The following is a 22605-nucleotide window of genomic DNA, read 5'->3' on the forward strand; positions in this document are numbered from 1 at the left end:
CATCCCTACTCAAATGAGGTTACAGCCATCTAATGAAAATTCCTATTACGGGCCTTGCCTCTACTTCAAAACAGCTCTAACAGCTCTATACTTCTAATATCCTTTCATTGTTTTTTTGCTCCTGTCCAGTGTTTCAAAGAAAAGTCTTTGGCTCCTTTCCAATAATAAATCTTCCCATTCTCTCCCGCATTCTCCAAAACCCTTACCACCATTACTCCTCCCTCATAACTTCACTATCTCCTACCAACTGACATTTTTTCTTATGCTACTAACAACACACCCAAATCTTTTCTACAGGAAAAAAATTAAATTTACCATATTTCTTCTTAAAGCTACCATCCTAACTAATTCAGCATTTCTTTACTGCTAAAACTTTATAAATAGATAATGACAATTCACCAGGATTTGGCTTTTCATCCAGTTTAATGGTTAGCAGGAGTTGGAAAACTTTTTCTGTAAAGAGCTAGATAGTGAATATTTTAGACTTTTCAGGCCATACAATCTGTTGCAACTATTCAACCCTGTATAAAGTAGCCAAACATAAACAAATAAGAGTAGTTGTTTCCGATAAAACTTTATTTACAGAAACAGGAAGCAGGCCAGATTTGGCCCACTGGTAGTAGTTTGTGCACCCCTGGTTAAAAGGATGGGTTCCAAAGCCAGTCTGCCTAGGTTAAATCCTAAATCTGCCTCTTAACGAGGTTAAGTAACTTAACTGTTCTGTTCTTCAGTTTTCTCATTTATAAAATGGGGATAATAATATGTATTTTGAGAAACACTGTGAAGATTTAATGAACTTAGAACAGAGCTTGTTACACAGAAAATGCTCAATAAATGTTAGTTATTTTCACTCAATACCACTGAACAACACTGTCAACAGTAACCTCCAACTGTTTTAGTCAAACTTGGAAGTCTTTTTCCTTCTAAGTTTTCATCCTACTTCACTGTTCTGCAACTCTGAACAACTCTACCACTTCATACATATGCAACCTTGGACAAATCACTCTATGTCCCAGATTTCTTATCTGCAAAATGGGAGTTGATATAATAATAATTTGCTGTGAAGATTAATGGGTAATCCATGTAAAGAGCTTAACAGCATCTGGCATACAGTAAGTACAGCCTCAATATATTATGTCAGCTATTATTAATACAAATATTAACCATTTCCTTCTATCTTGAAGCACTTTGCTTAGAAGCAATACATTATAGCAACTAGAAAATGCAAGGCTTCAGAGTTTCAAACCTGAGTTCAAATCTGACCCTTACCACTTCCTGTATCACTCTGGATACATCACCTAACTTCAATTTCCCCATATGTAAAATGGCGTGTTACTGAAAGGAACAACTGAGAAAACAAATGTAAAACACCTAGGGAACAGTGCTTGGTATTTAGTGAATATGAGCACCCCCATATTCTACATCTGATCTGTGCTTCATACAGTTGTTTCCACTCAGCCGGCAGTTCTCATCTTGGCCTTCTTCTCTATACATTACCCCCAGAGAATCTCATCCACTTTCAATACCTTTAAGGGAATGAATCCTTAAACTACCTGTCTAGTTTTACCCTCTGAGCTCCAGACCCATATTTTCGATGGTCTGTTTGATACATTCCTCCCCCTATTTCCCAATCTTTACCCACCAGCACTGCAATCTCAACATGTACTAAACTGAACTCTCATCTCTTCCTATCTACTCTGCCCCTCAAGCCTACTCTCTTCCTTCCGTACATTCCTTAGCTCATTAGTTTTGCTTCCAAAATGCCTCTAACTTTTTTTTCTTTCTTTCCATTCCTGTTGACACTGACTTAGTTCAAAGGCCATATTTTACTTCTAGTTTGGACTATTTACCAACCTGCTAAGTGGCCTCTCTGTCTCCACTCTCTCCCCTCTACTAGCTGACCTTCGAAATCAAATCAAGATTTTGCTTAAAGTTTAAATAATTGTCTCCCTTGGGTTCCCTATTAAGTCACAACAATGAGCACTAAGACACATTTAGTATCTCTTTAAGAAAACACATGAATAGCTTTCATACATATAACCTATTAGAACAGCAACTTTCAAACAGTTTTACCACAACCTTCGGTAAGAAATACATATCACATCGTGACCAAGTATACCATATACACGTAACAGTTATCAGTTACATAACACCTACAAAGTTTCTGAAATATCCTTAAGTCTTATACAATGAGTGTTACACTCTGATTTTCTTTTCTATTCTCTTCCATATTTTAAAATGCTGGTTACAATTCACTAACTCGATGTCATAAATCAAAAGCCAAAGTTTGAAAACCACCAAATTAAAAGATATAATGGAAGAAAATTTTCACCATTTGCACAGGGAAAATTCCTTAGGGAGAAAAACAAAACAAAAGCTACAAGATTTATAAACTGAAAACTTCACACTGCTTCTGAGAAACCAAAAAAGACAACCTGAAGAACTTAAATGCATACCATATTCTCAGATAGAAATGATAAGTATATAAATTCTCCTTAATTTTATTTATAAATTTAATTATAAATTAACTATAATTTATACATTCATAAACTTAACTATAAATTAATTTATAAATTTACATATTTAACTCAAATCACCCTCAAAATACCAATAGGTATTTTCTGGAACTAGACAAGCCAATTCAAAAATCTTGATGGAAAAATAAAATCCTGAGCAAAAAGAGTAATGGAAAGAGAAGCTACCCCAACCAGACAGTAACACATACTATAAAACCACAATGAAGACAGTATGGTACTGGCACATAACTAAACAAATCAAGGGGATAGAATAAGGTCCAGAAATAAATATATGTGACAATTTAGTGTGTTTATGATAAAGATGGCATCTCAAACCAATGTGGAAAATATGAATTATTCAATAAATTAGCTAGAAACATAGATACTCTAGAATGTATCAAAGATTTAAATTTAATAAGTAACACCATGAAAACATTAGAAGAAAAAACAGTGGAGAATGCTACTATAATCTCCAAGCAGTGAAGTCCTTCCCTAATACTCAAAAAGCATATAAAAGGCACATAAAAGATTGAGATAGAAATGCAAAATAAAACAAAATACCATAAGCAAATCAAAAGATAAAAAAACAAACTGAAGAAAATCTGCAACTTATATCAAAGATTAAGGGCTAATTTCACTTATATGAAGTTTCTATAAATCAATACTAAAAAAGGACCAACTATCAAGAAAAAAAATGAATAAACAGTCAAGTCACATAAAAGGATGTGCAAATGACTCTGCAACATATTAAAAGATACTCAACTGTACTCAAAATGAGGCAAATGCAAATCAAATCTATACTGAGATACCAGTTTTTACTATCAGATTGGGTAACAAAGTTTGGTAACCAGCTTTGTTGGCAAAGGGGTAGGAAATCAGCTTCTTCAGCATGGCTATCAGAAGGACAGAACCTCTACAGAGGGCGTGTAGCAATATACAAAATATAAATGCACATGCGCTCTGTTCCAGTAACTACCCACCTAGGAAAACACAGGGCTACTCATTGAAGCACTGTTTGTAACCAAAAAAACTGGAAACAATCCAAACATCTATTAGTAGTGAACTGGTTAAATTAATTATAGTACATCAGTATAATGGATTATCATGCAGCTTTGAAAAAACAAAACAAATAACAACAAATGAAGAAGACTTTTTATATACAGATAACTCAGAACAATGAGCAAGGAACAGAATGCTACCCTTTGTGTAAAGAAGAGAACATGTTGTGTTTACTTCTATATGTGTATAATGTCTCTGGAAAGATACACAAAAAACCAGTAATAGTTGTTGCTTATCTAGGGAAAGGAATGGTGGCTAAGGTCTGAGGTAGAAAGACACTTCACTGTTTGAATACTCTTTTATACCATTTGCACTATGAATCACGTGAATGAATTGCCTATTAAAAAAATTAAGTTTCAAAACAGAAAGAAAACATGAGGCATCTACAATTTTGGATGCATAATTAAAGCTTATTTTTCTTTTTTGTTTCCAATTGTTAAATATAGGGCAAAATACAAATCATGAAAAACCTTAAAAATGGTCCTTTTAAATTATATTACAAATAAGATTTACCAGAATACTTCTAAATGACGAAAACACAAATACTAAGTACATAATAAATTACTGAGTGCTACGATGCCTTCATCTACTTCACAAATAAGCTGTATCTCTCTTACCATGTTGCAAATATTTTGTAAGACTGAACTTCCTGCTTGGAAACAAGAGGAGACACAGGAAATACAAATCACTATTAGAATGAATGGGGAGAAGCTAAGGATTCTTCTTTTAAAGTTATTAAAGGTAAATCCTACATTTAAAATAAAAAATAAGAGATGTTAAAAGATTCCAATTTTATTCCAATGTGCTTATTCTTATTATGCATAGGAAGTGGATAGATTTCATGCATTCAAACCTGCAGCAGCACAAATAAGATTATACCTCCCTGATCTAAAGTTATTACTCTGTATATGTTATTTTTTAATGGTTTGGTATATTTGCAAAATGCATCTGACAGTTGCAAGATCTCCAAAGCAAGTTAGGTTACCACTGTTTTTTAAATGTAATTAGGAGGTTAAGACAAAATGATCACATTCCTGACAGCTTTCTGATCATAATATACAATAGTTTTTAAGTTTTCCTCTTTAATATAGAAGTAAAAATGTACCTTTGTAAGTTTTTTGAAAACATGAAAGTAGACAGCGTATGCAAAACATTTAGATTGCCACAAGATAGACATTCAAAAATGGTTTCTACCTCCCCCTTGCCTTTCCAGGGTTTGAAAACAAAATTACCATTCAATGAAAGAATTAAATAAGCTCCAATTTGACATCAATTTTCCAGGTTACTGAATATTTTTCATTTGGGGTATCAATGATATTTTTACATGGCCTCAACAATATGGGGGGGGGCTATTTAAAAACTTAAACTTACACCAAAGAAAACACAATTTTTAAAGTTTTCTAGCATCATGGAGTCCTACTGAAACAGAGTAAGTTCCCCAACAACAAAGTAATTTTTTAAATTTCATCCAACAAAGAAGTAAAATCGTTAACAATAATTCCAAGGGTAAAGACAGTCTTAGAGGGAAATAATACTCAAAACATTGCTTTACCTCAAAGAAAAAAAGATCTATAAGGCAGCTGAGAGGCCACTTTCTTCAAGTCTGTTTCTGGAATGTGGACATCAACAGACACACTCCTTCCCCAGGACATCCTGACTGCACACAATAGCTACTGACAACAATTGAATGAACTGTGGTCGCTATTTTCGCTATTTCCAAGCATGGAAATTTTACTATCTACAGACACAAATTTCCCTAACTTAAGTTAAACTGCACTTACAAACAATCTATTTTAAAACAAATTTGGTTACTAAGCATTTTTAAGAGTCACAACAGAAGCTATCCATTTTGAAGCCATCCACATTTTTTTCAGTGCTTGAAATACAGAAAAAAGAGAACCATGCAAACATGATTAATCTACATAAAAAGTAGGGAAGGCAGTTCTTAAGTATATAGACTGTATTTTATTGACAAGGTTTTTATTTTCTCTTCCTGCCTCATCCCCTTGACACTTGCCCTTTGCCCTCTCTACGTGTGAGTATGTTCATTAATCACATCCTGTTCTTCACATCCAGAGTTCTCATACAAGCACCCTTTATCACAGTGCCAATCCCCACTCTAACCCGGTTAATGCCCACCTGACCTTTAAGACTCAGGACAGGTAATCCCTCTCCTCAAAGAAGCCTTTTGAGTTTCCTTACTCAACCCATGGTGACTCACTTTTGTTAAACATTTTAATTCATATTACCTATCAGATTGACATTTAACACTGACAATCACTTCCTAGAATATGACACTTTTAAAATTCCATAACATCTTTCTCCAGATCATCTCCCTACTTCATTAGTGTTTCTCAGGTTCCTCTATCTTCTCTCTGTCCCTAGGATCTCACACTCAGTCCTCTACTTAGTTTGCACACTCTGAGTTGGTGTCATCCTCTTCCATCACCACCCATAGACCAACAACACTCAAGTCCACGTGCTCAACTCCAACTTCAACTTAATCCCTAACATTCAACCTGTCCTATGTTTCTTCAACAAGCCATCCCCTCTTCAGTGACAAGCACATTCCATGACTACCACACCCCAGCTTCTGCCTTAAATCAGACTATTAACCCTCATCTAGCCCATTATTTCTAACAATCTCCTAACTGAACTCCCTGGTTCCAGTCACATTCTTCTCTATCTTTATATAATCTTCACCCTCAATCTTTATACAATGCAGCCTAGGATAACAGATTCTAACAATTTTTGGTGGCAAATCATTTCATCAAAGGATAATGTGCCAATTCTTACTTCTTTTAGCACATGTAATATATATATATATATATATATATATACACACACACACATATATATACACATATACATACACATATATGATAAACTTATTTTCCAATTTTAGTTTCATTTTTCCACATTTGAAAATAAGGTCCCAATTAAGTCTTCTTTTTCTCCATTTGTTTTCCTCCTTTAAGTGGAATCACTACAAATGTCCATTTTCCAGCACCAACTGTCTTCAGATAACAAAGACTTTTTGTACCCTAATAACTTACTTCAAAAGAGCATATTCTTTAAAAAAACTCAAAAATTGTAAACCTCAGTTGTTCAGTTCATTTCAGTTAGCATTTTTAGAGTGTTTCCTGCCAAATAAAGTTTTAATTTTTAAAAGAAAGAGAGGTTTAGGTGTGACTTAGTGGGGATATTTAAATACCAAAGTGTATGTAACTCTTAATGATACACATCATACAGATGCCAAGAGAGATGGTTCTATAATCATTATAAACGAAAATGTATCATCTGGATCCTTTTTGCCCATGCCAACCCACTGTTAATATTATCTTTCTTACCTTTCACTTTTGCAGTAAGCATTTCTGCAGCATTTTGAAGATCAACAGAATTGAGGTTCTGATGTTTATTCATTACAGACTTTAAAACACGAAGAAGTTCGTCCAGACGTATATGAATGACTTCTTTAAAACAGTCTTAAGAAAAAAAAAATTTTTTTTTGATTTGTTAAATCAACCATTTTGAAGCACATTTCAGGTAGAAGCAGTGGCTCCACAACTTTTGCCTACTGTATGTTCACTTTTATTTTCACTACTGCAATTATATGTAATTTATTTAGCCTTCAAAAATCCATAATCATTTTAATTCATTAAAGATTTCAAAGTCACTCACAGTCATGGTCAACTTAGCACTACCTTTTTCAGTTTTCTCAGTCTAAATGTGCTCTCCAGATTTCCCTTGAGGCAACTTTACAAGTTTTTCCTGTCTTACAGTTTTTACTATAATATACTTTTTAATATATATGGTAACAGAGTTAAAGCCCTATAGTGCCTGATATATTAACTAATATTAAATAGCACTTACATGTTAAGTTTCTACGTAAGAATTGACTCTTTGCATTAAGTTATTATCAGATATTAGAAATGAGCAACTCACAGGCATATATATAAGGACCACCACCTGACCTGCACATCTTTAAAACTGTGGTATAATTTACATACAATAAAATGCATAGATCTTTATATGGTTCAATGAAATTTTGTACTTTTTAGAAAAATTGAACTAATTGCCAATGATGAAAAATTGGGGGATCATTACAAAAGCTCCAGATTTATGCCTACCCTTGAAAAATCAAAATCTGGTTATACCAGGCCCCCATCCTCCTTGGCCACAAGCAGCTGAAACAGAGCAGTACTGCTCTCTTAGGTGTGCTTCTTTCCCAGTCCCTACCTGCCTAGCCCTAGTCTGCTCTACCCATTTTACAGCAGCCCTGGTCAGAGGGACACAGACAACGTTTTATAACCCCTGGAAATAAGGTGACCATATAATTTATCTTCCAAACCAAAATACTCTAGCAAGAGAAAAGGTGGGTACTACTCATAATCATGCCAGCAAACAGGCATATCCCTGGATCACCATTCCAGGCAAACCAGAAAGTACAGTCACCCTAACCTGTAAAACCCCTGAAGTAGGGACTTCCCCAGTGGTCCAGTGGTAAAGAATCTGCCTCCCAACGCAGGGGACGTGAGTTCAACTCCTGGTCGGGGAACTAAGATACCCACATGCCACGGAGCAACTAAGCCCACACACCACAACTACTGAGCCCGCACGCCACAACTACTGAGCCTGCTTGCCACAACTAGAGAGAAGCCAACACGCTGCAATGAAGAGCCCGCACGCCACAATGAAGAGCCCACATGCCGCAACAAAGACCCGACGCAGCCAAAAACAAAGAAATAAATAATTTTTTAAAAAACCCTGAAGTAAACCTCAAAAGTTTGAAAAGACAACCACCTGAAATACAATACTCTGATGTAATGTTCATTTCTATAACCTTACACATAGCACTAGTGTTTAATTAACAATGGCACATTTATTAAGTGCTTCCTATGTACTAGGCACTGTTAAAAGCACTTAAAACCTATTATCGCATTGAATTTTCACATCAATTCTATTAAGTAGATGATTTTTTAAATCTCCATCGTACAGATGAGAAAACTGAGGCAAACCTAAGTTTACCAAGTCAGAATTTGAACCCAGAGAGTATAATTCTAGAAGCTAAGCTCTTAATACTGTCTCCCTATTGAAACAGCTTAAAAAACAATCAAAAACATTTTTTAAAAGAGTGTTTTAGGGCTTCCCTGGTGGCGCAGTGGTTGAGAGTCCGCCTGCTAATGCAGGGGACGCAGGTTCGAGCCCTGGTCTGAGGGGATCCTAGATGCTGCAGAGCAACTAGGCCTGTGGGCCACAACTGAGGAGCCTGCTCGTTTGGAGCCTGTGCTCCGCAACAAGAGAGGCTGCGATAGTGAGGGGCCCGCGCACCGCGATGAAGGGCGGCCCCTGCTTGCCGCAGCTAGAGAGGGCCCTTGCGCAGAAACGAAGACCCAACACAGCAAAATAAATAAATAAATTAATTAATAAAAACTCCTACCCCCAACATCTAAAAAAAAAAAAGAGTAAGATGCTGATTAAAATTTTCAAAAAAAGAGTGTTTTATAATTATGCAATTTTTTTCCAGAAATGTTAAAAGATAGTCACTAGAAAGAAAAATTGTCTATAGGATAAAAAACAAAAACAAGTAATTCTACTATCATCTATCAAATATTCCATTCATTAACAGCATTATCAAGAGAGAAATAAGTAGTATAAGAGCAGCAGGCAAGGTGAGTGCAAGGTGGGGAGCTGGGTATATTAGGGCAAAGAGTAATCCAGGAAGGGGTAAAGAAAGAATAGTTCAGGTAGTGATGGAAGGAGAGAGAACAGAGTGCCTTCAGGAAAAAATCCAACTCATTCATCCAAAAATTTTAATAATAGAAAAAGAAACACAGGCGATTAGGTGCTGGCTTAAGCAGCTTTGGAAGTGACTGGAGTCTGTAAGATTAAAGGCAAAGGAAATGCACATAAGCACTGTACTCTAGTTGATAAAGTGTTTTCAATGAAGATTCAGGTTAAAAATGTTGATATTGCTATACATGTATCCTGGAAGTGAACAACTAGGTAACTGGACAGTGGATGGTGGGAGCCAGGAATCTCACTGTTGGAATGGAAATTTACAAATAAGCAGGGAGAGGAGGTTATAATGACCCATGTGGTGATAGATTAGAGTTGGATACTTCCGTAAGAATTCGTATTTAGCTTAATATAGATATAGGTGGCTAGAAATATTTATAGATGTGTGTATATACACAGGTTAGTACACATACATATATTTCTTTTCTTCATCAGGTGAGAGGGCCTAAAAGAAATGATGCCCCAGTAGCAACAAACATACCTAGCACCCTGATCTTGGCCTCTAATACCATTCTCCAATAAAAGGAACCAGAGCTCCTTAGAGAAATGGCTGGTTCTAGGACTGTGTCAGGAAATAACACAAGATGAGTTAGGAGCATCTTGTAATGCCAGAAAGTAAGAGCTTAAAAAAAAACAAACCCTCACGTTGAAGAGGGTATGCCAAAGGTGCACAGGAACCAACTGAAAGACCTCCCAATGGCCAAAGGTGGAAAAATTTGAGCAATAAATTTTAAAAGTAGCACTGTATGATAACTCAAAGTATAAAGTAAATATCCATGAGTCCATATTGATACAAATAAATGTCTGAATAAATTAATAAATGGAAGGAAAGAGACAACTCTCTTGTATAAAAGAATTCCAAATAAATTATATAGATATTTTGTCCTCAAGGAGGTGAATCATGTGCACAGTGACTTCCTTCCAAAGAGTACAATATGGAAAGGGGGACAAAAAGATTAAACTAAACAAACTTGACAACTACTTCTTATGACAGGTGATCAAGGTCACCATTAACAGTGATAAATCATGTACTCGATAATGACATAAGAAATATGTCCCTTTACATCTGTTAGCTTCCTCTCAGTATCCCATAACCCCAGTCTAATCATGAGAAAAACATCAGACAAATTCTAATCAAGGCGCATCCACGACTTCCCTGGTGGCGCAGTGGTTAAGAATCCACCTGCCAATGCAGGGGACATGGGTTCAAGCCCTGGTCTGGGAAGATCTCACATGCCGCGGAGCAACAAAGCCCGGGCACCACAACTACTGAGCCTGCGCTCTAGAGCCCGCAAGCCACAACTACTGAGCCCACGCTCCGCAACAAGAGAAGCCACCGCACCACAACGAAGAGTAGCCCCTGCTCGCCACAACTAGAGTAAAGGCCGCGCGGAACAAGGAAAACCCAAGGCAGCCGAAAAAAAAAAAAAGGCACATCCTACAGAATACCTGACCAGTACTCCTTAAAACTGTCAAGGTCATCAAAAATAAGGAAAGTTTGAGAAACTGTCATAACTAAGGAGAGCTTAGGGAGACACGACAATTAAATGTAATATGATACAATTCTGGAAGAGAAAAAGGACATTAGAAACAATTTATGGAAATCTGAATAAACTATGGGCTTTAATTAATAATATATCATTATTATCAAATATCGGTTCATTAACTCTAACAGATGTACCATACTAATGTAAGATGTTAACAAATAGAGGAAACTGGGTGTAGGAGTATATGGGAACTCTCTGTACTATTTTCTCAATGTTACTGCAAATCTAAAACTGTTCTAAAAATAGTCTATTTAATAAATGAAATAGAAATGGACAAAAGATTTTAGCAATTTTATGTACTGTTGGAATTTTTCCCATAAACATATATTACTTTTATAATTTAAAAATTCATTTATAATTTTTTAATTCCTAAGGAAAATGTAAGCATGTAATTTCAAGAATTATCTTAATTAAATGATCACTATATATTTTGTCTGTTTTATCACTGTGGATATTAGTTTGGTCGGTTTACTTAGCTGAAGCAATACAGCTTAGTGGTTGGTTAAAAGCATAGTTTCTAGAAACAGACTGCCTGAACTTGAATTCCAACTCCATGGCTGATAAACCTTGGGCAAGTTACTTAACCTCTCTGTACCTCATCTATATAAAAAAAGAAGATATTGGTAGCTACTTCATAGGGTTGTTGGACTAAATGAGTTAAAACACATAAAGCACTTGGAACAGTGGCTGGAACATAGTAAGCCCTCCATAAATGTTGGCAGCTATTTCTTTTAGTTTATACAGAAGTAGAAATAGGTTAACAACATAGGCTAGGTCTGAAATAGAATCAAGTAGCTTCGAAATGAAAGAAACTTCTGGGACAATAATATAATTTGAATACCTATAAAAAATAATATAAATGTATTTTTTCCCAGTTTTGCATTGCAAAGCCTATCCTTTGTTATATATATATATAGTATATATATATATACTATATATATATATAACTAAATAAAGCTATTTTATGGTAATACTTCTGCCTACTTGTCAAAACCAAGGCTGAATCTAATGTCATAACGAGTTGTGCTATACTCTTTCTGAAGCCTAATTTATGTTTGTCTTAAAAAAGAGAAAGGTGGGAATTCTCTGGTGGTCCAGTGGTTAGGACTCTGCGCTTTCACTGCTGAGAGCCCAAGTTCAATCCCTGGTCGGGGAACTAAGATTCTGCACAGCGTGGCCAATAGAAAAAAAGACAGAGAGAAAGGAAAGCCAGTCATTTCTATCCCCTACTGATGTTTCACAATAAAATCTACAGATACTAACATACTTAGGAAATACTAAGTAAAAATACTTTGTCTTATTTTGAGGTCTCAGGACAAAAGAGCTTGATTTTTGTGTGTCAACAACATCAATATTCAAAATTACGGTTGGATATTAAGCAAGAACTACAAAATACTAATGGTTTAAATGCCTAAATAAACCAAGCTAATAAATTCTGGTCTTCTCAGAGTCAAGGAAATTAACTATGTAGAATAAACATATTTCAAAATTATTATAGTGTCTTTGTATGTTTTAAAAACATACTATTATATGTTTTTCAATGTTCCTAATTTTAATTTCTAACACAGTAAATAGTAACAGATACAGCCCACAAAAACAAAAACTTTTCTGGATTCTCAATAATTTTTAACAGCATAACGGGTCCTGAGGATTGCTGCTATAATTTTTCTTTAAAATCACTGCAGAACATTCCAATAATTGTCAACATAAATGTTTTACCAATTTGAAATTCTTTTTTTCCTACAAGGAAGCCCTTATAAACAGATATTGAAGTTGTTTCAAAGCAAAATACTAGAAAACAATAACTGAGTTATTTAGTAAGAAATTTCAAAGTATCTCAAATTACCCTATAAATAAGTCCAATTTTCTGTGATTGAACACATCTCTGAAGGCTATAAATCAACAGAAATGAACAAGATAGCTAAATTTAACAAGCATTAATTACAAAGATTCATAAATTCTCCTATGTATTTGAGTAGATGAGTCAACTACTAGGACATCAGTATATTCTGATAATACTTCAGCTGGGACTTTATAAAACAGCAAGCCCTTAATTACGTTTTATGAGTGGTAGAACGTTCTATTTTCTTATAGTAGAATAAAGCTACCTCAAATTATTTTTATGAAGCAAAAGCCTCATGAACTTTTTTTTTCAGAAAGTTCCTTCACCAACACTAAATATCCCCACATCAACAGCAGCAGCAATGAGCAAAGCAAAAGAGAGAGTAATTTTTCTTCCCTAATACAGAAGAAAGGTAAGTAGCTGGTTGGTGTGGTAGAGAACAACAGAGTTAAAGCAAGAAACCTGAATTCCAATGTTTGATCTGCCACTTGCTTGAAATGACCATAAACGAAACTCTCAGTTTCTCTGACCTCAGATTCATCATCAGTAAAACAGTTGTTGTGAATATCAAATAAATTAACAGAAATGAAACTGCTTTATAGTCTTAATATATGTAAACTATTATTACTATTAAATCTGTAAACCATTCAAACTAAATACCTTTGAAAACAGAATTGTCTCACACAGAATTACACTCAGTAACAAATTACAGTATGGTCCCACAATATTTTGGCTAAAGAAAAAGAGACATTAAAGTTAAATTTCAATTTAATTTTATATGTAAAATCTAAATTAGTAAATTACTTAGAAATAAAATCATAATTAAGAGTATATTTTACAAAAATATTTCTATATCTATCAAGTTATAGTATTTCATTTAGTCATATAATTACCAGATAATTTTTAAGTTTTATAGTGGTCACGCTGTAAATGTAATAATTCAATTTATACTACAAAGGTATTATATATGCAAATATTATAATGTTCAACCAGTCTTAACACCAGTTATATAGAAGAGTAAAACTCCTGTATCCCAATGTTTGCTTGTTTATCTACCATCCCTATATGGTAATCTGAATTTTAATTTATTGTTTCATTCGTTTGTGCCATTTATTTTCTGCTTCATTCAGCTTATCAAGTGAGAACAGATTAGCCAGTTCCACTTTTTGGTTCTCATGCATTAACACAATACTGTAGTGTTTATATTGCAAACACTTCATGGAAATGCTTATGTAAATAAATGAAAAAACAGTGTTTTCCTTGATTTAAAAAAAACTGACAATAATTTTTAACATCAGTCTTGTTAATTCAGCTTAACCCCTCTGGGAAAGCAATGAAAACAAGAAGGAAGGAAAATGTTTCAGAACTTATCACTAGGAAACTCACTTTTTTTTTTTCTGTAATGACTTCTGAATTTACAGGATAAAATGAAGCCTGAAGTGCAGCTTTCGTTATCCAGCCACTTGGGGATTGCAAAAATAATAATAGCTGACATTTTAAAACACTTATTCTATGAGCTTTATATAAATGAATTATGAACTCATTTAATTTTCACAACTCAATAATGTAGGTACTATTATCTCCTTTTAGCAGACGTGAAACTGAGGCAGAGAATATAAGTAACTGGCCCAGGGCTATATACAAATAGTGGCAGAATGAGGATTCCACCTCAGGGTTCTGGCTCTAGAACTTTAACATGGTTAAAGAAGTTATAGCTTAATGACAGGTATACTCTGCAATCTGTGATTTAACAGGCTTTAACTTCCAGTCAAATACGCCAGTTAACTACTGTAAATGGTAACATTATGTAAGCCATTCTAGGTAAGTGCAGAAGAGGAAAGCTATCTCCTAAGAGCTGGTACATGTGTAATAAATGAGCTACCTGTATTTCATACTTCATTCCTCAAGGATTCATTTTGTACCTTCTAGGCACTAAGCCATAAACTACTAACATTCATATTAGCTTTTCCTAAACGGTAACCATTGGAAATCACTTCTAGAGAGGTTTACTTCTAAAAAAAACATAGCAGGAGGACATATCTGAGGCTAGCAACTTAATGTTTCCAATATTTCACAAAATATCTTGCACACTATAGAGGGTGAACGTTAAGTAATAGTCAACAATGGTAAAATTAATACTCACTGGAATTTGTCTAAATAAATTTACACATCCTCCTGTATATTCATTTACTCTGGAAAAAAAACTGGGGTAATCCACAAGACAGGATTTCAATTAAGACTTTGAAAATTTATACAGAACTTCCCTCTCACAACATAATATTGAATGACATTAAAATGTTTACTTAATTCCTTCTTTCAATAAAATTTGCTTTAGAAAGTTAATATACCACTTCTGACTATAGTTCTGTCAAATTTAGGACCCAGAATTCATCAAAAGCTATCACTTAAGAGATCAGTTACATTTTTACAAATTAAAAGTGATACATTCAAATTAGAAATCATTTTTAATAATGAGAGAACTTAACTAGTTTATCTAAAACTGATGATAAAGTTTAATCTTCCTTTCTAGCCTATTTAAAAAACAAAACAGAAAAACAAGCCACCACTGTCACAACAGTAAACTTTTATTAAAATCCATTTTAAAAATAGTGTTACATAATCAAAAAGCTACAAGAAGTATTAGACTAACCGCCAATTTTTCTTCAAATATGTTATAATGGCAATGGACACTGCCAAGCATTGAGTACCAGACAAATTAAGCAATTTGCACTACTCTTTCTAGCTGAATTAAAAGCCTTGCACTTTTCAAATTCCCAGATTTTGAACTTCCACGCATGGTGTTCCACCTGGGAATGGGAAGGTATGTCACAAAGAGAGAGTTTAAGATTACTGTATAAACTAGAAGAACATTTATGAATGTGTTCTTCGGAATTCAGAACACATTATTCCTCAGGGGGGCAACCATAAACCTGAACTGGTACTTAGACTGCACATACATTAATCTGCAGTGTTATATTTAAATACAAAGGACATATGCATAATTGCGTGCCTTCAGCATTTTAACATAAGATGAAAATTTTGCCCTGTAATTATTCATAATGCACCTTAATGACACTAGATGGAGATCTAAAACTTCAAATTCCACATCTGTTACTTATATAAGACTACAGGGTAACCTCCTCCTGGAAATTAGTAGTAGACAGAGAATCAACAAACTATCACTTACCCTATCAAAGTAAGCATGTTCATAGTCCTCTGGTCTCCCACATTAAGCTCTCCACTTTTTGTAAATAAAAACAGTAGAGGACTTCCTTGGTGGCACAGTGGTTAAGAATCTGCCTGCCAATGCAGGGGGCACAGGTTTGAGCCCTGGTCCGGGAAGATCCCACATGCCACGGAGCAACTAAGCTCGTGTGCCACAACTACTGAGCCTGCGCTCTAGAGCCCACGAGCCACAACTACTGAAGCCCACACACCTAGAGCCTGTGCTCCGCAACAAGAGAAGCCACTGCAATGAGAAGCCCGTGCACTGCAATGAAGAGCAGCCCCCCACTCGCTGCAACTTAGAGAAAGCCGGTGCGCAGCAACAAAGACCCAATGCAGCCAAAATAATTAATTAATTATTAAAAAAAAAAAAAACAGTAGAGACAGTGCATACATATCTTAACTCTGTTGGGGGCAAAGAGTTCTTTGGCAGACACTAATTTTTTTCTAATCAGTTCATCAACACCTACTGCAATACGAGCTTCACGTTCTCACTTGGGAAAATTTCATAAACCCACACTTAAGAAAGTTATCATAAAACTCACATTAAAAAATGCTACAGACTGGTGGGAGTCGAATGTCCTCTAAAATGCATTATATAGTTTGAAAACAAATACTTAGCTGTTTTCTTCAGCCCTGAATTGTCAATATTCCGAACAATGTAGAATTTCCAACTCTAATCAATTTTTGGATCACAGAATTATAAAATCAATAGCATTTGGTGTAAGTGCCTCATTCTTAACAAATTATTAAATGACTTAAGCCATATTCCAAAACTAGCTAATAGCAGAACTAGGCCTAGAACGTAGATTGTGTGAATCTCTTTCCTGAGCTCTTTCTGTCATTCCTTACTACCAATCGCACCAACTTGTATAAAATGCTTGGAAAGTGATCTGCTAGTTCAAATCAAAGAATGGCATGAAAGCTAACATTCCAAAGGCAATTTGAGGGAGATTCCAAATAGATTCCAAGAGTTCCTATTTCTAGGTAAAATTTTCCTTAATTTGCTCCAATAATAACTTTTTCTAGGTTTGCTTTTCATGCTATACAAATCAAAAATACTTAAGAGCTCAAAAATTCATCTCAATATTCTCAAGATTGATAAAAGCCAAATGTCTATACCATCACTGTCTGATAGAAATCTCTGTAATTATGGTAATTTTTATAACTTCACCATCCAAAATGGTAGCCACTAACCAGAGGTGGTGAATAAGCACTTGAAACGTGGTACTGCAACTGAGCTGCATTTTAAATTTTAATTAAATAGCCATATGTCTAGAGGCTACCATATTGGATAGTGCAGGTCGAGATAAACCCCACGGAAAACAGAATTGGTTAACAAAATAATGAAAACTGAGCAGTGTTTTTATAGTACCTGCCACGTGAAGCAGCTGAGATAGCAAGAAAAGAACACACCATTCTGCATTCATGACCTCTGGGCTCCAAATGAAACCACTATCTATCAGCAATAAGAGGTTGATGAAATCACATAATCTAAATTATACATAAAACTCATCTGTGAAACAGGTCTAAAAGTACCTGCCTTTGTGGGGACTGCATGATTATATACCATTTGTATGTAAAAGTACTCTGTAAAATGTGAAGCACCATATACAATTATATATCATCTCTGTAACTAGTTTAGGAAAGGGAAATGTGGCTATAAACCTATCACAAAGCTATTAACCTAAGCCTAGTCTCAATAACATGATTTAACACTTGAAGCAGTAGTCAAGTGATTTTGCACATCATTGCCTCATACAGGTAAAGTACATAGAGAAAATGGTATTCAGATAACATCGAAAGGTGATTAGTATACCCACAGTCTATATTCTTAAAAGCTAACTTTTTAGCTTTTTAACAGCCAACTGACATGAACTGAAAAGTAACAAACAATACCAAAAATTTGGTTTCCTTCTTTTAAGGAGGCAAAAGACAAAATACTGGCAAGGCCGCTGATACAATACTGACAAGGATCCCTCAGTCCAAAATAAAAACAGTGGCCACAGTTTACAACTATGCTGGTACTAAAGAACAGCAGAAGTCCAGGGATATTTCTCAATACCCAGAGACAAAAGCATGGCCTATGTCTATGTCCAGTAACATATATAATAACACCACCTTAAATAGTTACAGAATTTAAACTTTTTACCTGTTTTCCTGAAGATCTCATGTGACTGTTGTAATAATTCTATTAAATAAATAGTATGATACTCTAACAAGCTGAAAATCATGAGCAAAATTAAAGAAGCATATTATTATGTAGCATTTCTTGTCATCTATAATGAGGTTAATTTATATGTTTAACATACTCCCTTAAGGAAAACAACAAACAAAAAAGGTTCTATCAATTCAAATAAACTAAAGAATATATTTCCAGATTTTGATAACAATGATGCAAAGACAGAAAACAAATTCTTGTTAAATCCAAGATTTATTCTGAGATGGCATACATAAATCCTTTTAACTCTGACTGAAGAACCAAGCATTAAAATCAATCCAAAGATAAATTAATGAAAATACTCTGGCCACTGCCTACTAATGAGAGTTGGTTACCCAAAAGATGGTTTCCACATTTTTAAATTAATTTACCAATCATAAACGGCAAGCTTTTTTATTATTAGCAATATAATCAAGTCTTAAATTATGAAGTACTGGTTTTCTTATTAAAAGAATAACACCCTTTCAGATTTTTAATATTACATTTCTGTAAAAAATATATTTCCTTGAGTCACATTGCTGTGCACCTGGAACTATCACAAACTTTGTTAATTGGCTATACTCCAATATAAAATAAAAGGTCTAAAAACAAATAATAAATTAAATAAATTAAATAAAACAAGGAGACAAGTACAGACACACTCCTAAAAAATATATATATATATATTTCCACACACACCCTTTTACCTCAAAAGGTAATCTCCTTTTGCTATCTTATACTTATTACCAATTTTCTCTTTTCTTCTCACTTAGGATCAGCTTTCAGTCCTCTTTCTTCCTAACCTATGAACTGTTTACTCACAAATTAAAACTCATATAAAAAAACTGGAGATAAGGAGTGGGTCCAACTTGTTTTAAATTACCATCATTTTAAATCTGTGAAACAAGGGATAAATATGCGAGATGAGGATTTCAAATGATATAAATCTCCTATGGAAAACAAATAAAAACAAACAGATATCCTAACTAAAAATCTTATTTATATTAATGAAAACCTATTTTTATTGATACATTAAATAAAATCAGATTTTACCCTAAAGTGAAGTAAATGATTTGTTAATTAATACATCATTTTAAATTTCAAATTCAAAATTAACCCAGCAACAACAAAAAGAGTACATTTTATTGTGTGTAAATTAAAAAACAAATTTAAAACAAGTAACTCAGTCAAGAACAAGTCTTTATTACAAAGGTATGGTTCTTTAAATAAATGGCAGATGTGTTATTTTAGTAATGAATCTGTTACCAGTATAATGCTTAATGTATTTAGAATATCTTTCCACATTAACCAGATAACTTTATTACCATTTAATTATCCATAATTAGACTTCAAATTCAAGCTATTAAAATGAACAGAAGTGTAAGTAAATTCTTTTCTAAAAACATACATATAGTGTCAAAAGAATGACTTATGTGATTGTCATTTTAAGGAAAATTCAAATACTAAAATTTTGAGGCTACAATTCAAGTCCAGGTATTTTGGGCATTTCAACTTGAAAATTAAAATTAGGTTAGAAATAAACTCCTAAAAGCAGCGTTTAGGACAAATAGAAGACATGGTTGCAGTCTCTGTTTTTCGGAACACATGTCAGAAAATGAATATCTAATTTATAAACACAGAAAATATTTATGGAAATCTTATAAATGTCTATGAAGCCTCAGAAGGTCTCATATAAGTAACACTAGGAATCTTCATTTTTCTACATCCAGACATACCTTTATGAATATGGATTGAACTGCTACTTATTACAAAAGAACAGGAACTGTATGATTATTAATTGCCATCAAAATTAGATATAAAAGAGGCACGGAAAGTTGAAAGACTTAAGTACTAAGATCAAGTCAGGGAGTACAAATACATATAGCTCTTTACTTGAGGTGAATCAAGTCTCATGCTCCATTATCCATTTCTAACTAGACAGAGAATAAATTCTGTGATTATCTCTTAAGTGAAGAAGAGAATAGCAAAACAGAATTAAGTTTGATTTTTGAGGAAAAAATTCACTCAAATCGGTGATTTTAGATTATTTTAGGAACAATATAGAAAACTGAATCCAGGCAGAAGTGTCAACAATGTAAATTAAAAACATCAGTCTGCATATTAAAGACCAAACAATGCACTGTGTTACCATTAACAAGGCGGCTAAAATTCCAATTATCTAAAAATCTCCCATGTCAAATGGGTCCAACTTCTAAGAAGCAAAGAATGAATTTTTTTTTGTATTCTTGTTCTCTCACTTACCAAAGTTTCTACTATGTATTACACTGTATCTGATTATAAAATACTTTACACTGTAAACATCAAACATTTGGCAAAAAAAAAAAAAAAAAAAAGAATAACTAAAGCAGAATACCCTGTTGCTACTACTGTGTAAATACTTATCTGTAGCTAGGCTGGCATTTAAAATTTTACAAACTATTCAGTAAGAATGCTAAGAGAAAAGAGTTGACGAACCTGAAAGAATAGCTTCTTTCAAATATAGTAACACATGGGAGAACTTCCTGATATCATTCACCAACTCCTTGATGTAATCAGGATCCAAAATGGAGTTGGAATTTATGGACTTGAGCCCCATTTCAGAAGTTGTAACATCAGTAGAGAGCTGGCCTGTTGACAAGACACGTTTTTTCTTTGTCTTTTTCTGTTTGTGAGCAATCATCCTTTCATATAAGTCAAAAAAATGGAACTCCTTAAGGGGGTGAGAAAAAGAGAGAAACACAAATACTACATTAATCAGGAGACATTATACTAGATTTTCACAAATAGCCCAAAGCCTGCCTCAATATTCTATTTAAAACAATAACAACAACTGGGGCTTCCCTGGTGGCGCAGTGGTTGAGAGTCCGCCTGCCGATGCAGGGGATACGGGTTCATGCCCCGGTCTGGGAAGATCCCACATGCCGCGGAGGGGCTGGGCCCGTGAGCCATGGCCGCTGGGCCTGTGCATCCGGAGCCTGTGCTCCGCAATGGGGGAGGCCACAACAGTGAGAGGCCCGCGTACAGCAAAAAAAATAAAAAATAAAAAAAATTTAAAAAAAAATAAAAAAATAAAACAATAACAACAAACCCTGTATTACTGATAAAGCAACTTCCATTTATTAAGTGCCAATAATCTTGACAACTCTATGATATGCAAGCTACTATTCTCTTCATTTCACAAGTTAGGAACCTGAGGTTTGGAGGTTAAATAATTTGTTTAAGCTCTCAGCTGACAAATGAACTGGTACTTAAACCCACATCTGCCTTGTCACCAAAACCCATGCTCTTAATAAACTTCCTCTTAACTCCTAAGGTACAGAATTTTTTAAACTGTAAAAGTTATTCTGAAATGTCAATTAGTGGAAGAAAATATTCTCCCTCCATGACATCACCTTCAAAAATAAAGGTGAAATATGAGCTTTGAAAAAAGAAAGACCTGTTTTCAAAATCCCCCTCCATCACTTACTATGCATGACCTGACAAGCTGTTAATCTCCTCACTTTGGTAAACTCATTTATAAAATGGAAATAACATCCTGACAATACCTACCTCATGAGATTATTGTAAGCATTAAAAGAGACAATGGGGGCCTCCCTGGTGGCGCAAGTGGTTGAGAGTCCGCCTGCCGATGCAGGGGATGCGGGTTCGTGCCCCGGTCTGGGAGGATCCCATATGCTGCGGAGCGGCTGGGCCCGTGAGCCATGGCCGCTGAGCCTGCGCGTCCGGAGCCTGTGCTCCGCAACGGGGGAGGCCACGACAGTGAGAGGCCCGCATACCGCAAAAAAAAAAAAAAAAAAAAAAAAAAAAGAGACAATGGTATAGAAGTGTCCAACACATAAAAGAAATTCAAGTACAGTATGTTCTCAATAATAATGCATACTCATACACACACATACCCCCCACACACACATATTCTGGATTATCACCTTTCATCAAGAACATTTCTCTGCTGAAAACAAGTTCTAAAGATGTCCACTAATCTGACACACCTGGATTGGTTGAACAAATAAATGTATGATTACTGGAGCCATATTTTTGGTAATTTCAGGGTGGTATAATAAAAACACAATCTTTATTATGAGAAAGATTGAGAATTGAATCATTACTGAATACTTCCTAAATGTAAGACCTGTACAATTTGCTTACAGGCTGTATGAAGACTAAAAGGGAACACAAAGGTAAAAGACTTCATATGTTAAAACACCTAAACCTGGCACATAGTTGGAACTCAAGAAAATCTTAGTTTGTTTCTACTTCATCCTTACCTTTTACCTTTCTGGAATTAAAAGTCCTAATTTTGTTTGAAATCAAAAAGGAAATGACTGGAGGAATTAAATTAGCTCAAGCATTATCATTAAAACATTTTTCAAATGTTTGAGCTGAGATCAGAATGAGTAGACAAAGAGGAAGGAGTAG

The 22605-nt window shown here is 34.6% G+C and overlaps 1 protein-coding gene across 2 annotated transcripts in view; it reads right to left on the reverse strand.

Moving 5' to 3' along the window:
* Positions 1–22605, reverse strand: part of ARHGAP29 (Rho GTPase activating protein 29) — a 76935-nt gene that overhangs the window by 38421 nt on the left and 15909 nt on the right. For both annotated transcript variants that reach the window (XM_060090157.1, XM_060090156.1), the window contains exons 2-3: positions 20665–20899; positions 6926–7060 (exon numbers count right to left, since the gene is read on the reverse strand). In XM_060090157.1, coding sequence (XP_059946140.1) covers positions 6926–7060; positions 20665–20869 — 340 coding nt within the window. In that variant the 5' untranslated portion in view covers positions 20870–20899. The remainder of the gene's footprint in view (positions 1–6925; positions 7061–20664; positions 20900–22605) is intronic.

This window comes from Mesoplodon densirostris, chromosome 2 (assembly GCF_025265405.1).
Source record: "Mesoplodon densirostris isolate mMesDen1 chromosome 2, mMesDen1 primary haplotype, whole genome shotgun sequence".
NCBI classification, from domain to species: Eukaryota; Metazoa; Chordata; class Mammalia; order Artiodactyla; family Ziphiidae; genus Mesoplodon; species Mesoplodon densirostris.